This window comes from Scyliorhinus torazame, chromosome 2 (assembly GCF_047496885.1).
Source record: "Scyliorhinus torazame isolate Kashiwa2021f chromosome 2, sScyTor2.1, whole genome shotgun sequence".
Classification (NCBI taxonomy): Eukaryota; Metazoa; Chordata; class Chondrichthyes; order Carcharhiniformes; family Scyliorhinidae; genus Scyliorhinus; species Scyliorhinus torazame.
In genome coordinates this window covers 360,982,363-361,001,921 of record NC_092708.1, presented here as the reverse complement: position 1 = coordinate 361,001,921, position 19,559 = coordinate 360,982,363, and the positions used below count along the sequence as shown (strand labels likewise).

At 47.1% G+C, this 19,559-nt stretch overlaps 1 protein-coding gene across 4 annotated transcripts in view; it reads left to right on the top strand.

Moving 5' to 3' along the window:
- The window catches only part of itpk1a (inositol-tetrakisphosphate 1-kinase a), a 286,412-nt gene that overhangs the window by 230,819 nt on the left and 36,034 nt on the right, over positions 1-19,559 (top strand). For all 4 annotated transcript variants that reach the window (XM_072492444.1, XM_072492434.1, XM_072492460.1 and 1 more), the window contains 2 exons: positions 10,831-10,929; positions 16,832-16,872. In XM_072492444.1, coding sequence (XP_072348545.1) covers positions 10,831-10,929; positions 16,832-16,872 — 140 coding nt within the window. The remainder of the gene's footprint in view (positions 1-10,830; positions 10,930-16,831; positions 16,873-19,559) is intronic.

Sequence of the window (19,559 nt, the reverse complement as noted above, 5' to 3'; positions counted from 1 at the left end):
CTTTCTTCGCTGTTACATAGATTTCATAGCAGAAACAGGCCATTCAGCCCAACTAGTTTGTGTTCTCCCTTTTTCAACCTTTATAATAAAGGGAAACATCGCCTCTGTCCTTGACTGATGAACAGTGTTGGCATAGTCACGCCATGATTAAGCGCAGTGCAAATTATCCCTACATCTTTTTAAATACCTGGACATGATTTATAAACCAGTCCTATTTTATAGCTGGTTTACTGTTGTGAAACAGGGACATTAATCAGTTTTTACAGCATGCATGTCCCTTTGCGAACTGATGCTACTTTTGCAGTTCTCCAGCTTTAAAATGGAGGGGCTGATCAGAGGATGTCCAGACACATACTTTGGCCAGGAACCCTGCCCCTTAATCATGACGTGCTCACTGAGGGCTACAAAACGTCATTAGCCTAACAGATGTGGAATACGGACAATGTGGTCTTATTGTTCACATTCACTGTCGCAGTGAAGGCCCAGATGGATTGATCCCAGCTTTCCCAGTTCACAGTTAGATAACCAGGCTGAAGAGTTGTTCCAGAGCCAACGGAAGAGATTGTACCTTGACATTAAAGGAACTTTTGTCCTCAGACTGAGCAGATAAGCTGCTTCGCTGAGCTGCTGCTTCAGACAACTTGCTGTATCCAACCCTCCGAGTGCAGAAAGGAGCTGATATTAACCATTGCCTGTACATGGTGCTCCAATCAGCACTGAAACCTAACAACCCTCAGCCCCCATCACTGAGATACTGCGTGCATGAACCTCGTGACATCACCAGCGAGGGGTGGGGAAAATTGGGAAACGCCATCTCTTCGGAGAGAATCGCATTCCCCGAATCTCTTCGGATTTTCCACTCGTATCACTGATCCCGCGCACGGTTAGTGCAGGCTCAAAATTGCCTCCATGATTTTTTTTTTCTTACTTTCATGTTTTAAGTAGTGTATTTAACTTACTGCCTCAGCAACCAGAGAAATTATAGAAATTAAAGTGTCTCTGATTACTGAACCATTATGTCATACCTCCCTGCATATCTCATCATGCAATCCAAGGCTGACTTCTGTTGTGTTTTTCTCTTGACGGTGATATCCATACTATGATGTGGATCTGTTGGTCCCGATTACCCAATAGTGCCAACTGGCCAATTCTCTTGATGTGCCAGCCAGTGTAGTTGGGAGGCCTATTGATTGTCACTCAATTGAATGCTCTCAATCTCCTATTCCATTTCCCTTAGATTCATGATCACCCAAATTTCTTTCCTGGTCCCTGCTCTACCTGACATTCTAAATGGTTCCCAGTTGTTAAGCATTGCTCCCATCAAAAACAACCCTGTCTCAAAAAAAAACCCAGCCTCGACCCCTTTGTCCTCTGTAAATACCATCCCATATCTAACATTTCTTTCTCCTCCAAGGTTGTTGAATGTGTTGTTTCCTCATAAATCTGTGTCCACTCTCCTGCTATGCTTTTCCTGTTAAAGCTACTATATGAATGCATGCATCTTGGGAAGTAGCAATTGCCCTTGAACTTGTCCCGATGCGTTAATTTGTCTTTCATCTGAACCAAGGCCCAACGAGGTCACAAGCGTGAAATAAAATAATTTATGTTCACAGTCTTTGCTCACCTCCTGACGCCTGAAGGCAACTAAACAGTATTTCATCAGTTTCTGTTATTTACATGCTTTTATGAACAGTTCGCTGTCGAGCTGAATGATGGACACAGCTATTAAGTAGAATACCACAGCCTTTGGTAAATAAGGTTAGCAAACTGTATCATGGGGGGGGGCGCGGTTCGCACAGGTTGCTAGAGAGCTTTTTTTTTATGGCTGCACCGTGACGTTGTCACAGCTGACTCTGCCTGGACAACAGTGAGCCTATTGTTTGTGTGCAATATTAATCCAGCAGAAAGTTCATGAGCTGCTACTGCTGCTCACAGGGTGCTTTAATTTCACCTCATTATTTGCTTGCATGAACTCTATGAAATGTTTTAACCTCATTTTGGATAGTCCAGTGTTCGCGTTTGAGTTGTGCACTCTGTGCATCGGGCTTGAGAGCAGCAAGGAAGAAAATCCGGGCCTGATTTTTCTTGGAAATGTCGGGTGAACCAGGAAAGGGGGGGGGGGGGGGGGGGTTGCAGGGAGAAGAGAGAAAGAGACCGGCTGCTACTAAGGACTAATGCAGAGAGGGGAGCAGGGTGTGGCCTTAACATGGTCCGTGGTTCCACCAAGTGGCGGTTGTCATTTGCTTTTGTCTTGCTCCCTAACTGTTTATAGCTGTGCTGCCAGGGCAGGAAAGGTAGCTCTCAGAGTTACAAGGCATTTTGCCATAGCTCAGCACATCCCCAGAATCTAATTTGAAGAAATGCATTGTTGAATGGTGACGCAGGATGTTTTAATGGAGCAGGATATCTTTCCATTTAAATCCCGTTAACAGTCTGGCAAATTAAAATAAATTTTGTCCAAGCAACATTTCTGTTATTATGCTACCACTGTGGCCGCAGTGCCATTTTTACTATAGTTGTGGGCAAGGGATTGTTCCCAGCCATTTCTCTTTGGGCCTCTTATTTCCCAGGCAGCTTGTAGACTCATGTAAATGGGCGCCATTAAGTGGCAGATAGGTGGAAGTCAGGATAGTAAACAGTGGTGTTGTCTTGATCAGGGAGACCCTAATTGTGGGACTGAAAAGCCAGCCAGGCCTCAGGTTGGCAGCACTTCTTTCCTCCGAGTCACAAGGTTTTGAGTTCAAGTCACACTCCAGGGCTTTAAAACACAAATCAAGGCCGACACTTCAGCGCAGTACCGAGGGAGCACTGTACTGTCAGAGATGCCGTGTTGTGAGGGTGGCATGTGGTGCAGTGGTTAGCACTGGGACTGCGGTGCTGAGGACCTGGGTTTGAATCCCGGCCCTGGGTCACTGTCCGTGTGGAGTTTGCACATTCTCCCTGTGTCTGCGTGGGTTTCACCCCCACAACCCAAAGATGTGCAGGTTAGGTGGATTGGCCATGCTTAATTGCCCCTTAATTGGAAAAAAATAAATACCTGGGCACTCTAAATTTAAAAAAAAAGAGTTGCCATGTTGTGGACGAGACTTTAAACTGGGTCCCCATTTGCCTATTTGGCTGGATGTAAAAGATCCCATGGTATTATTTTGAAGAAGAACTGGATGGTTATCCTCGGTATTTTGCCCAATATTTTATTCCTCAATTAGCATCTCAAAAACAGATTATCTGGTTACTATAACATTGCTGTTGGGTTCACGGAGCTCAAATTAGCTACCATGTTTCCTACATTACTACAGTGACTACGCTTCAAAAACTGTAAAGCACTTAAAGGCATTCTTAAAAGTATAGATGTTAGTCTTCTAATTGGGTACACTGTGTGGGGATTTCTTGTATGTGTGTCTGTCTCTGACACTGTGCCAGAGCCAGCAGTTTGGACAGGAATAGGCCATTTAGTCCCTCGAGCCTGCTGTGCCATTCCATGAGATCTGTGACTTGACTGTCTGGGCGCAATTTAACTAAAAGGGAACAAATTCCCATAGCATTTAGCTACCACCACCCCCCAGTCTTTGCCTCCTAGTCCGATACATCATTTTCCATTGACATTAATCAGTTTTTAAGGGGCCCACAATGTTCCTGACCACCCTCTTTTCCTTAACACAATTGTACAAATTTTCTTTAGTTTGATATTTTTTGCAAATTTATTTTCACGCTTGCATTTTGTAGCTCTTACTGATTTGGTATCTTTTGCTATTCTTTGTACCAATTTGTCAAGACCTGTGCCGTATTTTACATTTTAATATGGTTTTTCTTCAATTTTAGGTATATCTTATCTCTTTAGTTGTTTGTGGCTATCTTTCTGGCATGCGGAGCTGTTGCCCTTGAGAGCTGTAAACAGGTTCTATATCATATCCTTTTTGAACCCCTTTCCCTGCTGTTGTTATGCTACTTCACAAATTTTCCTGGTTTGCTGTGGACAGCCCATGTCTGATCTCATTGAAGTCAATCTGACCTATATCTGGAATTTTAGGAACTGTTTTGCCTTTCTTCCTTTCAAGCACTACATTGAATTTAATCAAATTATGATTGTGGTATCCGGTAAATGTTCACGTACTGTTAGGCTGTTAACTAAATCTGACTCATAACTCAAAGCCAGACTAATTGGATTTAGTGAAATACAATCTAAAGTACAATGAGCGAGGGTGAGGCTTTTAACGTGCCTTCTTGTTTAGTTTGTTAATGCCACGTTCAGTCTGTTGTGCCACATTTGTGACATTGACAACTAGAACTTGTGTAGACAGATATAAAAAGTTGCAAATGGTTTTCAGTGTGAGAGAGTGCCCTGTCTGTGGGCAGCACTGCGTAAGAATGAAACCTATGAATATATGCCAGCAATCATTTAAAGGGACACTATCGTATCGCTAAAGTTATTCAGAAGGGCTCGGAAAACATATATATGACAGGATGTTTTCTTTGCATCATGAGCATGTTGTTGCTTTGCTAAGGTAGTATTGCATTTTTTATGGTGCAGAAGGAGACCATTTGGCTCATCGTGACCACTGGTTCTCCAAACGTGCATCATGGCTTAGTGCTATTCTCCTGCCTTATTCCCCATATTGGCGAATATGTGCATCCTACCAGAAAAGAGCACTTTAACATGCACGTCCAATTGGTGTTTCTACCTCAAATCACATGTAGTGCTAGCAAGTTGGGTTGCCTGACTCCAAAATAGCAATGATTCATATGTAAAATCATGGCCTCATGGCTTGTTATAGATAGCTCGTATTGAGTCTTCGACTTGGAGATAATTGCAGAACTGTTAACAAGTTCACTATCTGCTGACTCTCATGGTCTAAGTGTGTTACAATCAATCTGTTTTAATTTTGTTCCTGTTCTCTAGGCTGCATTTAGACTGCAGTTACTGGTCTCGGATTGATAATGGCTCTTCTGGTATCAGCTGGGCAGAGACTGTTCACTTTGCTTGGCTCCTGCCTGGCTGGAAGTCCATCCTACACCCCACCTCCGCTGGTGAACTAGACATATGCCTGAATGCAGGCACAGAATTGTCTGCAAATAGTTGGAAATCTAAATACCTTTAAAACCAAGAGGAGAGAACGCCCCCCCAATAACACTCTCATTCAGGGGGGTTTAAAAAAATTTTGAACACACTATTAACCAACTTTGAAGGTATATTAAATATAGTCTCGAAGTGCTATTGGTTGATGCCCACACCCCTCCCTGCCACCACCAAACCACCCACCGCCCCTCTTCTCGTCTTCATATCTGTAAATAAACTAATTAGCTTCACTTTCAACTTCTATGCCAGATTATTATCACTGCATCAGAAGGCTAGGCCCACAGGGTGCCCCTATGGCCTGCTTCCATTGGTTAAAATTACCCCAACTGAGGGCAGCACGGTGGCACAGTGGGTTAGCACTGCGGCCTCACGGCGCCGAGGTCCCAGGTTCGATCCCGGCTTTGGGTCACTGTCTGTGTGGAGTTCGCACATTCTCCCCGTGTTTGCGTGGGTTTCGCCTCCACAACCCAAAAAGATGTGCAAGTTAGGTGGATTGGCCACAATAAATTGCCCCTTAATTGGAAAAAATGAATCGGGTACTCTAAATTTTTTTAAAAATGACCTCAACTAAATTTGCCGAAGCTCTGATCTGATTACTCATTTATACGATCTAAACGCCTCCTCTCCTTAAGTTTGACACCCAGCATTCTGAACATGAAATCTGGAAATTAGCATTACACCCAACTTTCTCCACTTTTTTTTCCCTGAAGCATAATCTTGTTTGTTTGGAACTGTTGGGCAGTAGTTCAGCCTGGTGGTGGCTTTACTCTGCCAGGAACTTTAGGTCCTTGTCCCAGGGATGTTTGTTGCTCAATTTGTCGACTTATTGCTGGGCGAGATTTGTCATCTTTCAGCCAGGCTACTTAAGAGAAATTGCTGCACGGCAGGAAGACATTCTCTGTCAATGAGGGAAACACTAATGGTCACCAATTATTCCCCACCTCCTTGACTGATGTTGGAGTGCCAATTAGCGATGATTATAAAGTCTTGGCTGCAGGGAAATGCCTGGAGACTGGAAACGCTATGTTCCTCTCCCCATTCCAATTTGACACGTCCTTTTGAAGGACATCAACACTGGGGTGCAGCTCCTCGGCATTGACCACACTCTGGGACTGAGCCCAAATAGTTGTACTTTCTGTGAGAGCCTGTATTTGGAGTACCGGGAGGGCATCACATCCAAGCCTAATCCTTTTCTCAGCTGATGTCCATGTACACCCACCTTAAGGCAACACTCTTGGGATCCTATTTTTGTTTACTGCCTGTAAGAAATCTATCTTCTGTCTCTATCTCTGTTTCTCTCACTTCCATCACCATATCGCACCTTGCCCAGATTCCCTGATTATTTTTTCTTTTCATTCATTCATGGGGTGTGGGCATCGCTGGCAATGCCACCATTTGTTGCCTGTCCCGAATTCCCCTTGATACCAGTGGCTTGCTCGGCCATTTTAAAGGGCAATTCCGAGTCCACCACAGTGCTGTAGGCCTGGTGTCACATGTCGATCAGACCGGGTAAGAATGGCAGATTTCCTTCCCTAAAGGATATTAGTGAACCAGATGTTTGTTTGTTTTTAATGACAATTGATGATAGTTTCATGGTCACCGTTACTGAGGCCAGCTTTCAATTCCAGTTACAATCATTACAATAATTTCTAGTGACAGGAGCTGAATTGCCTACCGTTTGTCATTGTGCTTGCCAACTAGGAAGTGTTTAGCGGCAGGAATTTCAGAGTAGGCTGTAGTTTGTAGTGACGTTATCCAACTCTCGCCAGTAGATTGCCAGTAGTAATTTAAGGCCTTCTACGACAACCATGTCAGCGACTCACTCTGTCCAACACGGAGATTGTGAACAAAGACCTGTCTTCGCCGCTGGACCAAGCCATGTAAGGTGAGACAGATCAATTTAGGCAAAGCTCCTTCTAAACCCTGAAATCAGTCAACCAAACTCCGGGAAACTATGGTAATGCATTTCCACCAGTAATTCCGGCTCCACCTCCTCTACCATCTGTAATCTGAGCTGTCATTGAATACCTACAGTGCACCAGGAGGCTATTCGGCCCATCTAGTCTGCACCGACCCTCTGAAAGAGCACCCCACCCAGGCCCACTCCCCCACCTTATCCCTGTCACCCCATCTAAACTTTGGACATTAAGGGGCATTTTTGCATGGCCTATCCACCTAACCTGCACATCTATGGACTGTGGGAGGAAACCAGAGCACCAGACGAAACCCATGCAAACTCCACACAGTCACCCAAGGCGGCAATTGAACTCATTCTCTCTTAGGAATTTGTCCAGTTCCCGTTTTAACAGACTGTAAGGAACCTGTACTTGCCGCCTGCTTTGCTAATCTGTATGAGATCAGTACTTGTGTCAAAAGGGATTCAACCCTAAGAGTTCCCTTCTCTTTAGCCCCCTGAGGCTGGTCTCATTTCCAGTTAGTAATTAAGCCTTGAACCTAGATTGGACCATAAGAATTTTAAGCCTGGTGGTAGACTATTTCCACACTCCACAGCTGGGTATACTAGGTTTGATTATTAATGAGCCAGAATCAATAAGGGTTTTAATTTAACAAGTTCCTTGAGAGAAAATGGAAAGTATGGGCACGATTTTACTAAAAGGGAACAAATGGGGAAAAAAGTCCCATAGCAAGCGCATTTAGCTGTGTGTTTCCCGCCACCAGGAAACACAAGGCTATAAAACAGCACTTGCGTTAGATATGGGGCCTCAGCAGGGAATGCGCGGCCGCACATAGCCCCGTTTGTGCACTGAGGAGCTCTACTCGCCAGAACCCCCTCAGTGTAGCGAGGGATCGACGTCCTGAACTCCAAGGCCTGTGCACCCCCCCCACCAAGCTCCAATGCATTATGGGAGGGTCCTCAGCACCCCCCCCCCCCAAAAAAAAACACCTGTGCAGACCACCCCTGGTCCGATCACCAGCATGCAAAAAATGCCAGCTTGTCAGTGCCAACCTGGCAGTGTCAGGGTGTTACCCTGCCCAAAGGGCATGCACCTGGGGGCTCCAATCCACTGGATGACTCCAAGTGCCGTCCCGCATGGACCCCGTTTGTAGAGACCAATACAGAACGGCACTTGCCCAAGGCCTCTGAGTCAAAGGCGATAGATCCTATGCTTCGGGTACATCAGGAATCTGCACATTAAAGTGAGACTAGCTGTCTTGCTGTAATGTGCAGATTTGCCAAAAGGTGATGCCACCCGCAATGGGCGAGAATTTACATTGCAACATCTCGCGACATCACGTTAAGTCTCGTGAGGAGTTGTGAGCCGGTAGTTCCCGGGAGCGGGTCTCCTGGTTTCTATCAGCCATACTGTGCCCCGGCGAGTTGCCTTTTGGGTGCAGCGTGGGCATAAAATCGTGCCCATATTAGTTTGTTAATGAACCAGTTTTGCCCACTTGGGCAAATTGTGCACTTGTGTGATGCCTAGAGATTTACTGTGATCCTGGGCTGGATTCTCCGACTTTGAGGCTATGTCTGGAGGAAGTGCCTAGTTTTACGACGCGAAAATTGGCGTGGACCCTACCTGCCATATAGTGCCCCCCTGGAAACCCCCCACTATTGCCCCCCCAACCCTCGCTGAAGCTCCCCCAGCATGTCTTCCCTCCCCCACCGCTCCCCCCCCCCCCCCCCGCAGCCGCCACGCGGGTTCACGAAAACTGAGAGCACACGTGTCCCGCGCCGTCGGGAACTCGGCCCATCGGGGGCGGTGCGTCAGGGGAGGGCCTTCAGGTAACCTCCTGAGGCTGTCCCAATGGCGTGCAGTGTATTCCTTGATGACCCTGCTTTTGAGGGATTCTCCGCCCGATTGTCGATTTACGATATCGCCGTCGGGCAACAGCGAATCCCGCCCCCTAGCTTTGAAGCAGGTTGTTACTGGAAAAGGCGAGGGAGGTACAAAGAAAGGGAATTGCAAGGCCATTGAGAGCGCAAACTGTAACTGGATCAGCTTGACACTGAACGTGACATAATGATGATGCACCATCTGATATAAATTGGGGTTTGTGGAATGAGATTAATCCATTGCAGTTCTAGCTTTAATGGAAAATTAAGCTGGGCCCAGGCTTATTGAGGCCCGTGTGCAAAGTTGTTCTTGTAACAAATAAGTCATTGTGTCTTTTTCAAGTATAGAAAGCGTCAGAAAATCTCGACACTTCTGCTTCGTTTGCCAGGACCATTTAATGTATTGCCGTTTATTTGCAATTCGCTTCAAGTGCAATTAATCTCTCTGGAGATGGTTGCAGTCACACCAAATAAATAGAATTGTATTTTTCTAAAAGGCACTCTCCATTTTAACCGCAAGAATGTGTATTCAAGCTGTTTATACTGCCTGGAGATTTCACATTATTCTTATTTATTTTGACACTGTTTGACACAGCGTTCCACTTGAAGTTTCAGTATTTCACTCATTGGGGAATTTGAAATTCGACCAATGGAATAGGTCAGGCCAGTGATATGAAATGTGGGTTATGTTCTTAAGCAGCGTCCTCTTTTTCACTGAATTCATGGCTTCAATAAATGAGCACCTTTTGTAGTCTTGAGGACGCAGCCGCTTTTGTGTCCCAGGAGACAAAAGAATTGACGTGGCATTGAAAAGTGAGCCTCTCCTCCCCTGCATTAGACCCTAGTGTCACTTATGGTTACCTGTATGCCACTGAATCATTAGGTATGTCAAAGAAGCACGGGGTGACTCTTTAGAATCATAAAAATGTAAAGTGCAGAAGGGAGGCCCTTCGTCCCATTCTACCTCTGCTGACTTTTCAAACCGGAGGAATTGAAAGCTTAATTTTTTTAAATAAAAATTTAAAAAAATCTTTATCATCATAAGTAGGCTTACATTAACACTGCAATGAAGTTACTGTGAAAGGCCCCTAGTCGGCACATTCCAGCACCTGTTCAGGTACACAGAGGGAGAATTCAGTATGTCCAATTCACCTAACAAGCACTTCTTTCAGGGCTTGTGGGAGGAAACCGGAGCACCCGGAGGAAACCCACGCAGACACGGGGAGAACGTGCGGACTCCGCACAGACAGTGACCCAAGCCGGGAATCGAACCCGGCACCCTATGTGAAGCCATGGTGCTAACCACTGTGCTACCATGCTGCCCGTAAGGAAACTAATCCCACTTCTTTGCTCTTTCCTCCTGGCTTCAAACGTTTATCTGCTTAACTATTCTTAAACGATGTGAGGGGCGATGATACAGTGACCGGCCCTCCTAAGACAAGACGAGGCAGGGAAAGACTGGCTGCTTTATCGAGCCTGTCCACTGCTTGCATCAGGATTCGCCACACCCACCAATCTTCAGTCTGTGGCTGTGTGTTTTCTACTTTGACTTCTGACCCATGCTGTTGCCCATCAGAGCACCGCCTCACTGGTTGAAGCTGTAAAAATATCTGAATGTTCATCGAAATGAGCAATGAACTGCGATAAGCTTGCAGCTTTCTGAATATACACATCTGCGTTATACAAAAGTGATATTATTGACGACAGTGTGAAGAATGTATTGAAGGCAGTGCCGTCAGCACCAAGGAGGCACAGTCACTCCTGTCATCTCCTTTGCCATGATACGCACCAGTGACGCTACACCTTGCTGTGTGTTTTCTCCACAGTACACGCACTTGTTTCATGTTCGTGGATGAACGATTTTGTCAGTAGGTTTGCTTAAGAGTATGTCCTACGGTCGATAGCTGAATGCACGTGAACTCATTTCTACTGAAATCAATGTATTCTTCTTCTCTTGCAGATGATAGAGTCTGTTCCCCTCCCTTTATGGAACTGAGCAGCCAGTGTGGGGAGAACACCATGGCAGAGATTGAGAAGCACAAGCTGACATTCCCATTCAGTAAGTGTTCCGAAACAAAGACAGAATACAAGGAACAGCTCCAGACTTGCTGCACTTCCTGCTTTGCTATTTAATTTGGGCCATTTTGTAATAAATCAGCTCAAACATTTGCAGTAACAATTTTGAAGTGGACTTTGGTGATTATAATAAACTTCTTGTGGTTGCATCTATATATGGAGAGCATGAATTGTGATTTCATTTTGGAAGCCGTACAGCAAGTGGACTTGCCAAAGAGGCCTTTGAAAAATATAGCTGCCTGCCTTGCGGCAGGCTGGGGGAGCTACCCTGTCCCACCAACCTCCTAGATAGCTCCTTGTAGAATTTAAAACTGCTGCTTTTGAAAGGTTGCTGTGTATTATTTCTGGCTTATCTCCTGACCCCCTCCTCCGGCCCAGTCGAGTGTGTGGATTATCTCCTCCCAGTCTACAGCCAATTTGTAAAAGAAAATCCTGCGATTAGACTGTAAGCACTGGATTCCTTCCTCCTAAAATTTGATCTGTGGCGTCACGGACACAAATCACCTCACGACATTGGGGGGATTTGATGCACCCCCCTCCTCCCGCCACCCATGCGCCGTGTTTTTCACCAGGGGAGGCGGCTCCCATTGGCCTGGCGGTGGGATCTCCCACCAATGTCAACGGCTTTTTCCATGGCTTCCTCCGCTGCGTGTGGAAAAGTTTGGCCCATGTCACCATGTGTCCAGAGCCCCACCATACAAAGTGTGACACCCCCCCCCCCCCCCCCCCCCAAAACGGTTTCCTCTGGAAGTTGCCTCCCTTTGATATTTGCAGCAGCCAAGATAGTGAGGCAATCCAAGTTAACTTATTTCTGCTGTTGCTCCATTTTAATTTAAATACCCCCCCCTCTCGCTTGATTCCCCGCAGTGCCGTGAACTATTCCACAGCTCGCTGGGGGGGGCGGGGTAGTAGATAGAAGACTGTGCCCAAGCCTATGTCACTACTGTTCAATAACAGCTCTCTCAGAGGTAGCTTACTGATCTTTGTTGACCTGCCTCCTGGTATTTTAAACGTTTAATTTATTAAAAGTAATGAATATATCTGTCTAAGATGCAGAGGGTCGTCTCCATTCGCTGCATTTCCCGTGACTGCACGGCAAAGACTGGCAGCTTTCCTCCACTGAACCGGTACAGTCTGCAGCCAGGCTGGCACCATGCCAATGTTTTCTCCATGTGGTATGGTTAGGGACAACAGGAATTCTTGTGTGACTTCATCTCTTTGACTAGGGTGATATTAACTCTCTCAGATTCCATATTATAGAAAGGATATAGAGGCACTGGGAAGGGTACTGAGAAGATTACAGAAATGCACAGGTATCCATAAGAGCATAAGAAATTGGAGGAGGAGTAGATCGCATGGCCCATCGAGCCTGCTCTACCATTCAGTACGATCATGGTTGCCCTTGGTCTTCAACTCCATTTTCCCATCCACTCACCATATCCCTTAATTCCCTGAGGGACTAAATATTTGTCTATCCACAACCCTCTGGGATAAAGGATGCCAAGCATTCACTGCAGCCCCCCTGTGCTTTAGACTCCCTGAGAAGTCAAAACAATCTTGGGTCCACCCAATGCACCCCATCAGAATTTTGTAGATTGCAATGAGATCGTCTCCTATTCTTCAAAAGAATTTAAGAATATCAGAGAACATAAACCCAATTTACTGAGCCTCTCATTATAGGACAATTGTTAAGCTTTGATAGTAATTCTATAAGAACTAGAAAATAGGGGCGGGATTTTCACGAATCCCCCGATGGCCCGACGCCGGCGTAAAGAAATGGCACGAACCACTCCGGCGTCTGGCCAATCGGAAGTTGTGGAATCTTCCGCACTTCTGGGGGCTAGGCCGGCGGCGGAGACGTTCGCGCTGCGCTAACCGGCGCCGAAGGGCCGGCGCAAGTTAGCGAATGAGCAGAACCGCCGCCGTGGTTCCACGTATGCGCAGACCAGCCAGCGTATTCTGCCGCATGCGCAGGGAGGTGTCTTCTCCGCGCCGGCCATGGCGGCGCCCTACAGAGGCCGGCACGGAAGGAAGGAGTGCCCCCACGGCACAGGTCCGCCCGCAGATCGGTGGGCCCTGATTGCGGGCCAGGCCACCATGGGGGCCCACCCGGGGGCCGGATCCCCCTGCGCCCCCCCGAGGACCGCACCAGCCGGCCTACCACCCAGGTCCCGCCGTGTGGAACCATGTCCATTTCACGCCGGCAGGACTGGCCAGAAACCGACGGCTGCTCGGCCCATCGGGGCCCGGAGAATTGCCGGGGGGGGGGGCGCTGCCAACGGCACCCGACTGGTGCGGCATGATCCCCGCTCTGCCCGAAAACCGGCGTCAGAGAATACGGCAGCCGGCGTCGGAGCGGCAGGGCGGGATTCACACTGCCCCCCCCCCCCCCCCCCCCCCAAATGCTTTCCTAAACATGGAGACTAAAACTGGTCTCAGTTCTTTAGATGCAGTCTCACCAAACCCCGGTACAACTTTAACAAAACGTCTTTATTCTTTTACTCTAATCCCCTTGCAGTAAACGGCAAAATGCTATTTGCCTTCCTAACTGCTTGCTGCAACTGTGCACTACCTTTCTGAGTTCTTTGTACAAGCCCACCAAAGTGTCTTTGAATATCAACATCTACAAATTTCTCACTCTTAAAAAAATATTCTGCTTCTTTGTTCTTACAACGAAATAGCTCCACACCTCTCGATATTATGCTCTATCTGCCATCTTGTTGCATACTCACCCAACCTGTTTGTATCCCTTTGTAACCTTCCTGTGCCCTCTCCCCAGCTTACCTTTCCATTTAGCTTGGCATTATCAGTAAACTTAGATGTTTCACTCTCTGTCTCTTGATCTCCGTCATTAATATAGATTGTAAATAGCTGAGGCCCCAGCACTGACCTTTGTAACACTCCATTATTCCTGCCTGCCAATTTGAAAAAGCCTCTTTCATGCCCACTCTGTTTTCCGTCCATTAAACAATCCTCTATCCATGCTAATAAATTACCCCCAATTCCTTTATTTAGCATGTTAACCTTTTGTATGGCACCTTATTGATTACCTTTTGGAAATCCAGGTACATGACATCTACTAGCTCCCCTTTATCCACCCTACTAATTACATCCCATGCTTTTCTAAGTATATTGTTAATATTTCCTTAATAATACATTCCAGCATTTCACAGCAAGTGACATTAGGCTAACTAGCCTGTAGTTCACTGTTTTCTCCTCGCCCTCCTTTTTTGTTGAAAAGCAGTGTAATATTTGCCAACTCTCAGCTGAGTGGGACTATTCCTGAATCTAAGGAATTTAGGGAAATCATAGCTGGTGCTTCCACTATCTCTGCAGTTAGCTCTTTTAGACCCCTCGGATGTAGGCCGTAGGTCCTGGAGATTTGTCAGATGTTAATCCCTTGCATTTCTCCACTTTATGTCCACAGATGTTAATTTACCTAATGTCCTCATTCTTTTCAGCCCCTGGGTTATCTTTTATTTCTGATTTGGAACTTGTGTCTTCTACTGTGAAGACGGACACAAAATATTGTTCAATGCGTCCGCCATTTCCTCACTCCCTATGATAACTTCTCCTGTCGCTGATTCTAAGGGACCAACGTTTACTTTAGCATTCCTTTTTATAAATGCTGTTACAGTCTGTTTTTCTACTTCTAGCTACTTTGCTCATTCTATTTTTTCCCTTTTAAAAAAAAATCAATTTTTGATGGCCCTCTGCTGGTTCCCAAAGCCCTAATTCATATCAGGAAAAGGAGACCTGCTGTTTCGTGGAGAAAGTAGACAGAGGGGTGACCTAACAGACAGAGAGTGGATACAGAGGGAATGTTTCCTCGTGTACAGATGAGATTAACTATAGGCCATCAATATAAGACAGTCATCAAGGAATCCATAGGCAATGTTTTTCAAAGTAGGGGTCACAACCCTGGGGTGGGTCATGGGATGTTGAAAATGGGTTGCCAAAAATGATCCCCAGTGTGTGTCACTGATAGATCCGCCCCCATACACGGGCAGCACGGTAGCATTGTGGATAGCACAATTGCTTCACAGCTCCAGGGTCCCAGGTTCGATTTCGGCTTGGGTCACTGTCTGTGCGGAGTCTGCACATCCCCCCCGTGTGTGCGTGGGTTTCCTCCCACAGTCCAAAGATGTGCAGAGGTGGATTGGCCATGATAAATTGCCCTTAGTGTCCAAAATTGCCCTTAGTGTTGGGTGGGGTTGCTGGGTTATGCGGATAGGGTGGAGGTGTTGACCTTGGGTAGGGTGCTCTTTCCAAGAGCTGGTGTGGACCCGATGGGCCGAATGGCCTCCTTCTGCACTGTAAATTCTATGATAATCTATGATACACACAGTTGAATATCTAAGGTTGCAATGCATTTTTCCCCACTCCCCGGGCCCTAACTGATGAAACGCTGTACTAACCAAATCTTTCCTGAGCACTGTCGCCATTGGCACAACCCCTCCGATTGAACACAGAGCCACATGCTGCCCAACACACTGCCTTCCTCATACTCTGCTGTGAAAGAAAAAGGCGACTCATTGATGAAAGGCGATGGGCTCAGAGTGTCTCCGCTGTTCTCTTGCTTGCCCCCACCTCACCCGCAGTCCCTTTAAAACCCGCAGTGGCTAAATCCGAGGAATTTAAAGTCGCCTAGGAAGACTCTGCATTTTGTTGATTGTTTTCTCTCTCTCTCTCTCTCTTCAAAATTGTGAGTCAACAAACAAAATGGAAACATGCTTCACTGGTTAGTTTGTTCCTCCTCTTTCTCTTCCCTCTGTTGTTGAGCGATCTGCCTGGCTTGGGCCCTTCGATTTCAACGCAACTCCTCCCAGGGCCATGTGGGAGGCCGGAGTCTGCCCTCTCAGTAACAACTCAAAGTGAACTTCCAATGTTCCCAACTATCCTACATTCACTCCCATTGCTAATTAAAACATGACACTGCTGCCCAACATTCTAATAATAATAATCTTTATTATTGTCACAAGTAAGCTTACATTAACGCTGCTATGAAGTTACTGTCAACATCGCCTAGTCTGGCGCCTGCTCGGATACACTGAGGGAGAATTCAGAATGTCCAATTCACCTAACAGCACTTCTTTCGGGACTTGTGGGAGGAAACCGGAGCACCCGGAGTAAACCCACGCAGACACGGGGAGAACGTGCAGACTCCGCACAGACCGTGACCCAAGCTGGGAATTGAACTTGGGACCCTGGCGCTGTGAAGTAACAGTGCTAACCACTGTGTTCCGTACCTTGCTAATTGAACATGTACAACCATTCCCTTCCATTTGTGAATGCAGAACATATTAAATATCTTCATTTCAGTGCATGCTGTACCAGAAAGCAGTATTTAGAAGACCAACATTTTTTTCAAAATATCATGTCACATAATTGTGGGTCACGAGGGCCGGCCATTTTGGGTCGCTGGAAAAAAAGTTTGCAAAACATTGCAATAGAGAAGTCAAAAGAAATGTATTCACCCAAAGAGTGGTGAGTATGTGGCCCTTGGTACCACAGGGAATGGATGAAGTGAATAGCGTAGATGCATTTAAAGGGAAACATATGAGGGAGAAAGGAATAGGGGTTTTTATAGATTTAGAAAAGGAAAGATGGGCGGAGGCATAAACACCGTCATGTGTTGGGCAGGGTGGTCTGCTTCTCTGTTGTATTTCCTATGGAATCTGATCTCCACACGCTTGCTGACGCCTTGCAGTTGACCAGACTAATTGGACCAAAGTTTAATGACTGGAACTGCACAATCGTATTGATTCTGTGATTAAACCCAGCTTCACCTAAATTAGTTTGGTGAGGGAGGTGGGGAGGATGTTTGTCAGACTGAAGCCTTTGCTGCCCTGAGTATCTTAATGATCTCTTGTTTCTTGTTATAGTTTGCAAAACCAGAGTGGCACACGGCACCAACTCTCATGAGGTGAGTAACAACAAAAGACGAACAGATTTGTAAGAAATGATTTGGCTGCCCTGGAAGAATGTCTGTGAACGGTTTGAGAATTGAAAGATTCTGGTTCGAGATTTCTGATAAGAATCTGTATTTGATCCATCTTATCCTCCTACATATTCATGAAGAGGTTATTGCTTGTAACTCCGTGACGAATGATCAACAATTCCAGCAGTCCCCATTTTGTCTCGGAGCATTTTCACTGAGGGTTATTTTTATACTGGTGGACTTTGAGATATTTATTAGAACCGTCCCTGTGAACAAAAGTTACATGCAAGGTTCACCATGTGCACTCATACTGCATAATAACAGATTAAAAGACTGAATACGTGTTCCACGTTGCAATCACAGGTCTGAGGTTAGTTAGCAACAGTTGATTCTTGTTGCTTGTGCAGTTGTGTTAGTGAAGACTGAAGCAGGCAGCTGGGCAGAGCTTCCAAACATTCATTTGGAGTGTGGAAAGAGCAACATCTCAAGGAACAGGACACCAGTGAATTAATGTTCCTTTTCAGTAAGTTGTTCAGGTACACACTGTCATTTTGCAGCACCAAATGAGATTAATGTCTGATTAATCTTTTTTATTTTTGACGTTAGTTTTTCCCAATGAAGGGACAATTTAGCGTGCACAGACCTACCCTGCACATCTTTGAGTTTTGGGGGTGACTCCCACGCAAACACTGGGAGAATGTGCAGACTCCACACGGACAGTGATCCGAGGCTGGGGTTAAACACGGGTCCTCGGCGCCGTGTGGCAGCAGTGCTAACCACTGTGCACCGTGCTGCCCATTTGACGTTGCAAGTTAATGGAGGAATGTGCCATTGGAGGCTTACCTTCCTCCTGAACCACTAAGATGTGCAGCGTGATTTTCCGGCTGCGTGGCACCCGGCTCCGATCCTGCTATTCCCAGTGAATAGAGCGGGACAGGTTTCGTGCCGGTCGCCGAGGTGATTGCTTTGCGCCCGACCCGTTGTGCCCAACACAACCTGATCCTGCCCTCAATGGGTATGGTCTGGGTTAGCATATTTAAATTAGTTATTAAATTTATTTAAATATGCACAGCCAGTCGAGACCGTAGGCTCCTGGGATTCACCAGCCCACCAGCGTAGCCTGAGGCTGGCGCCAATTAGTACAGGTTTCCAAAAGCGGAACACATACGTGATGGCCACGCTGGTGGGAGGTGGGGGGGGGGGGTGTTCCTGGAGACCATTGGAGTCCTGAGGCAGTGTCAACCTGGAATTCTGCACCCTGGCAATGCCTTTGGTGCCAGGGTGCCAAGGGGTGGGGCCTGAGAGGGGCATGAGGGGGTGGGGCGTGTGGGGTGTGTATGGGGGCCTGACGCGGGTGCATGGGGGTGGCCTGAAAGGGGGGGGGTGACCTTAAAGGTGGGGGAAGCCCTCAGTGACCTCATAGCGGAATATGTCCACTTGGGAGAGGGAGATTCTCCAATGCCAGCACAGATGGATGAATGTGGGGCTGGTCATCCTCATGCCTGGGTGGTGTGAGGGATGGGTCTCGCGGACTTTAGTGATGGGGAAGAAAGTTTCCCCTCTGGGATTGAGTGTTGCCTATGTCTGTGGGGCTCCCGATATTCGTGGCTGGGGGGTGTTTGAGGGACCCTCAACTTAACTTTGAGGTCTGGTCACCCTTTTCAAAGGGCACCCCGATCTCTGAGGAGCCAGTTCCCCACTGATATACCATCAATTAAGATGGAGAATGCAGAGTGAATTAACTATGGCTTTAATTGACTTACAACAGAGCTGGCAGCATGACCCAGAATGAGGCAGTGTGAGAGGTCGCAGCTTACATACCCAGGCCCTAGGGGGAGGTGTCACGGGCAGAGCCAAAACCGTACAACATGTAATATAGTGGCAATACTGTATAATACGTAATACTGTGGCAGCACAATACAACACAATGGTTTAACCACATTCACCCCCTGTTTATAAAAAAGTCCGGCGGGGGTGAAGTGAACAAGTTGCATCAGAGATTGAGTCTGACGGGGGCTTTGATTGTCCGCCTTGACAGCCCCAGTTCCAGCTGTGGTGTGGGTATCGTAGTCAACTGAAGCGTTGAGGCCTGCGTGTCCGGGAGCAAGACAACTGCTGTGTTCTCAGGCGGGTAGGCAGCAACGGAGGAAGGGGGTAATAGGGTTGGGTCGAGTAGTAGTAGTGGAGAGGGGAGGAATAGAGTCGGGAGCACCGGTGACAGTCGCTGGGAAACCTGCGGGTGCCAAAACCCGAAGGGAGACTATCCTCCCGCCCATCGTGGTGAGCCACGTAGGCGTACTGGGGATTCACATGGAGGAGAAAGACCCTCTCTACCAGAGGATCAGACTTATGTGTCCTCGCATGTTGTCGGAGGAGGACGGGCCCTGGAACCGTCAGCCAGATCGGGAGCGAGACCCCTGAGGTGAACCTTCTGGGGAAGGCAAACATCTTCTCATGGGGGGTCACATTAGTAGCGGTGCAGAGAAGCGACCGGATGGGGAGCGCATTGGGAAGGACCTCCTGCCAGCGGGGAACTGGGAGACCTCAGACCGTAGGACAAGGAGGATGGCCTTCCAGACCGTCGCGTTCTCCCTCTGCACTTGTCCATTCCCCGGGGATTGTAGCTGGTAGTCCTGCTTGAGGCGATGTCCTTGCTAAGCAGGAACTGACGC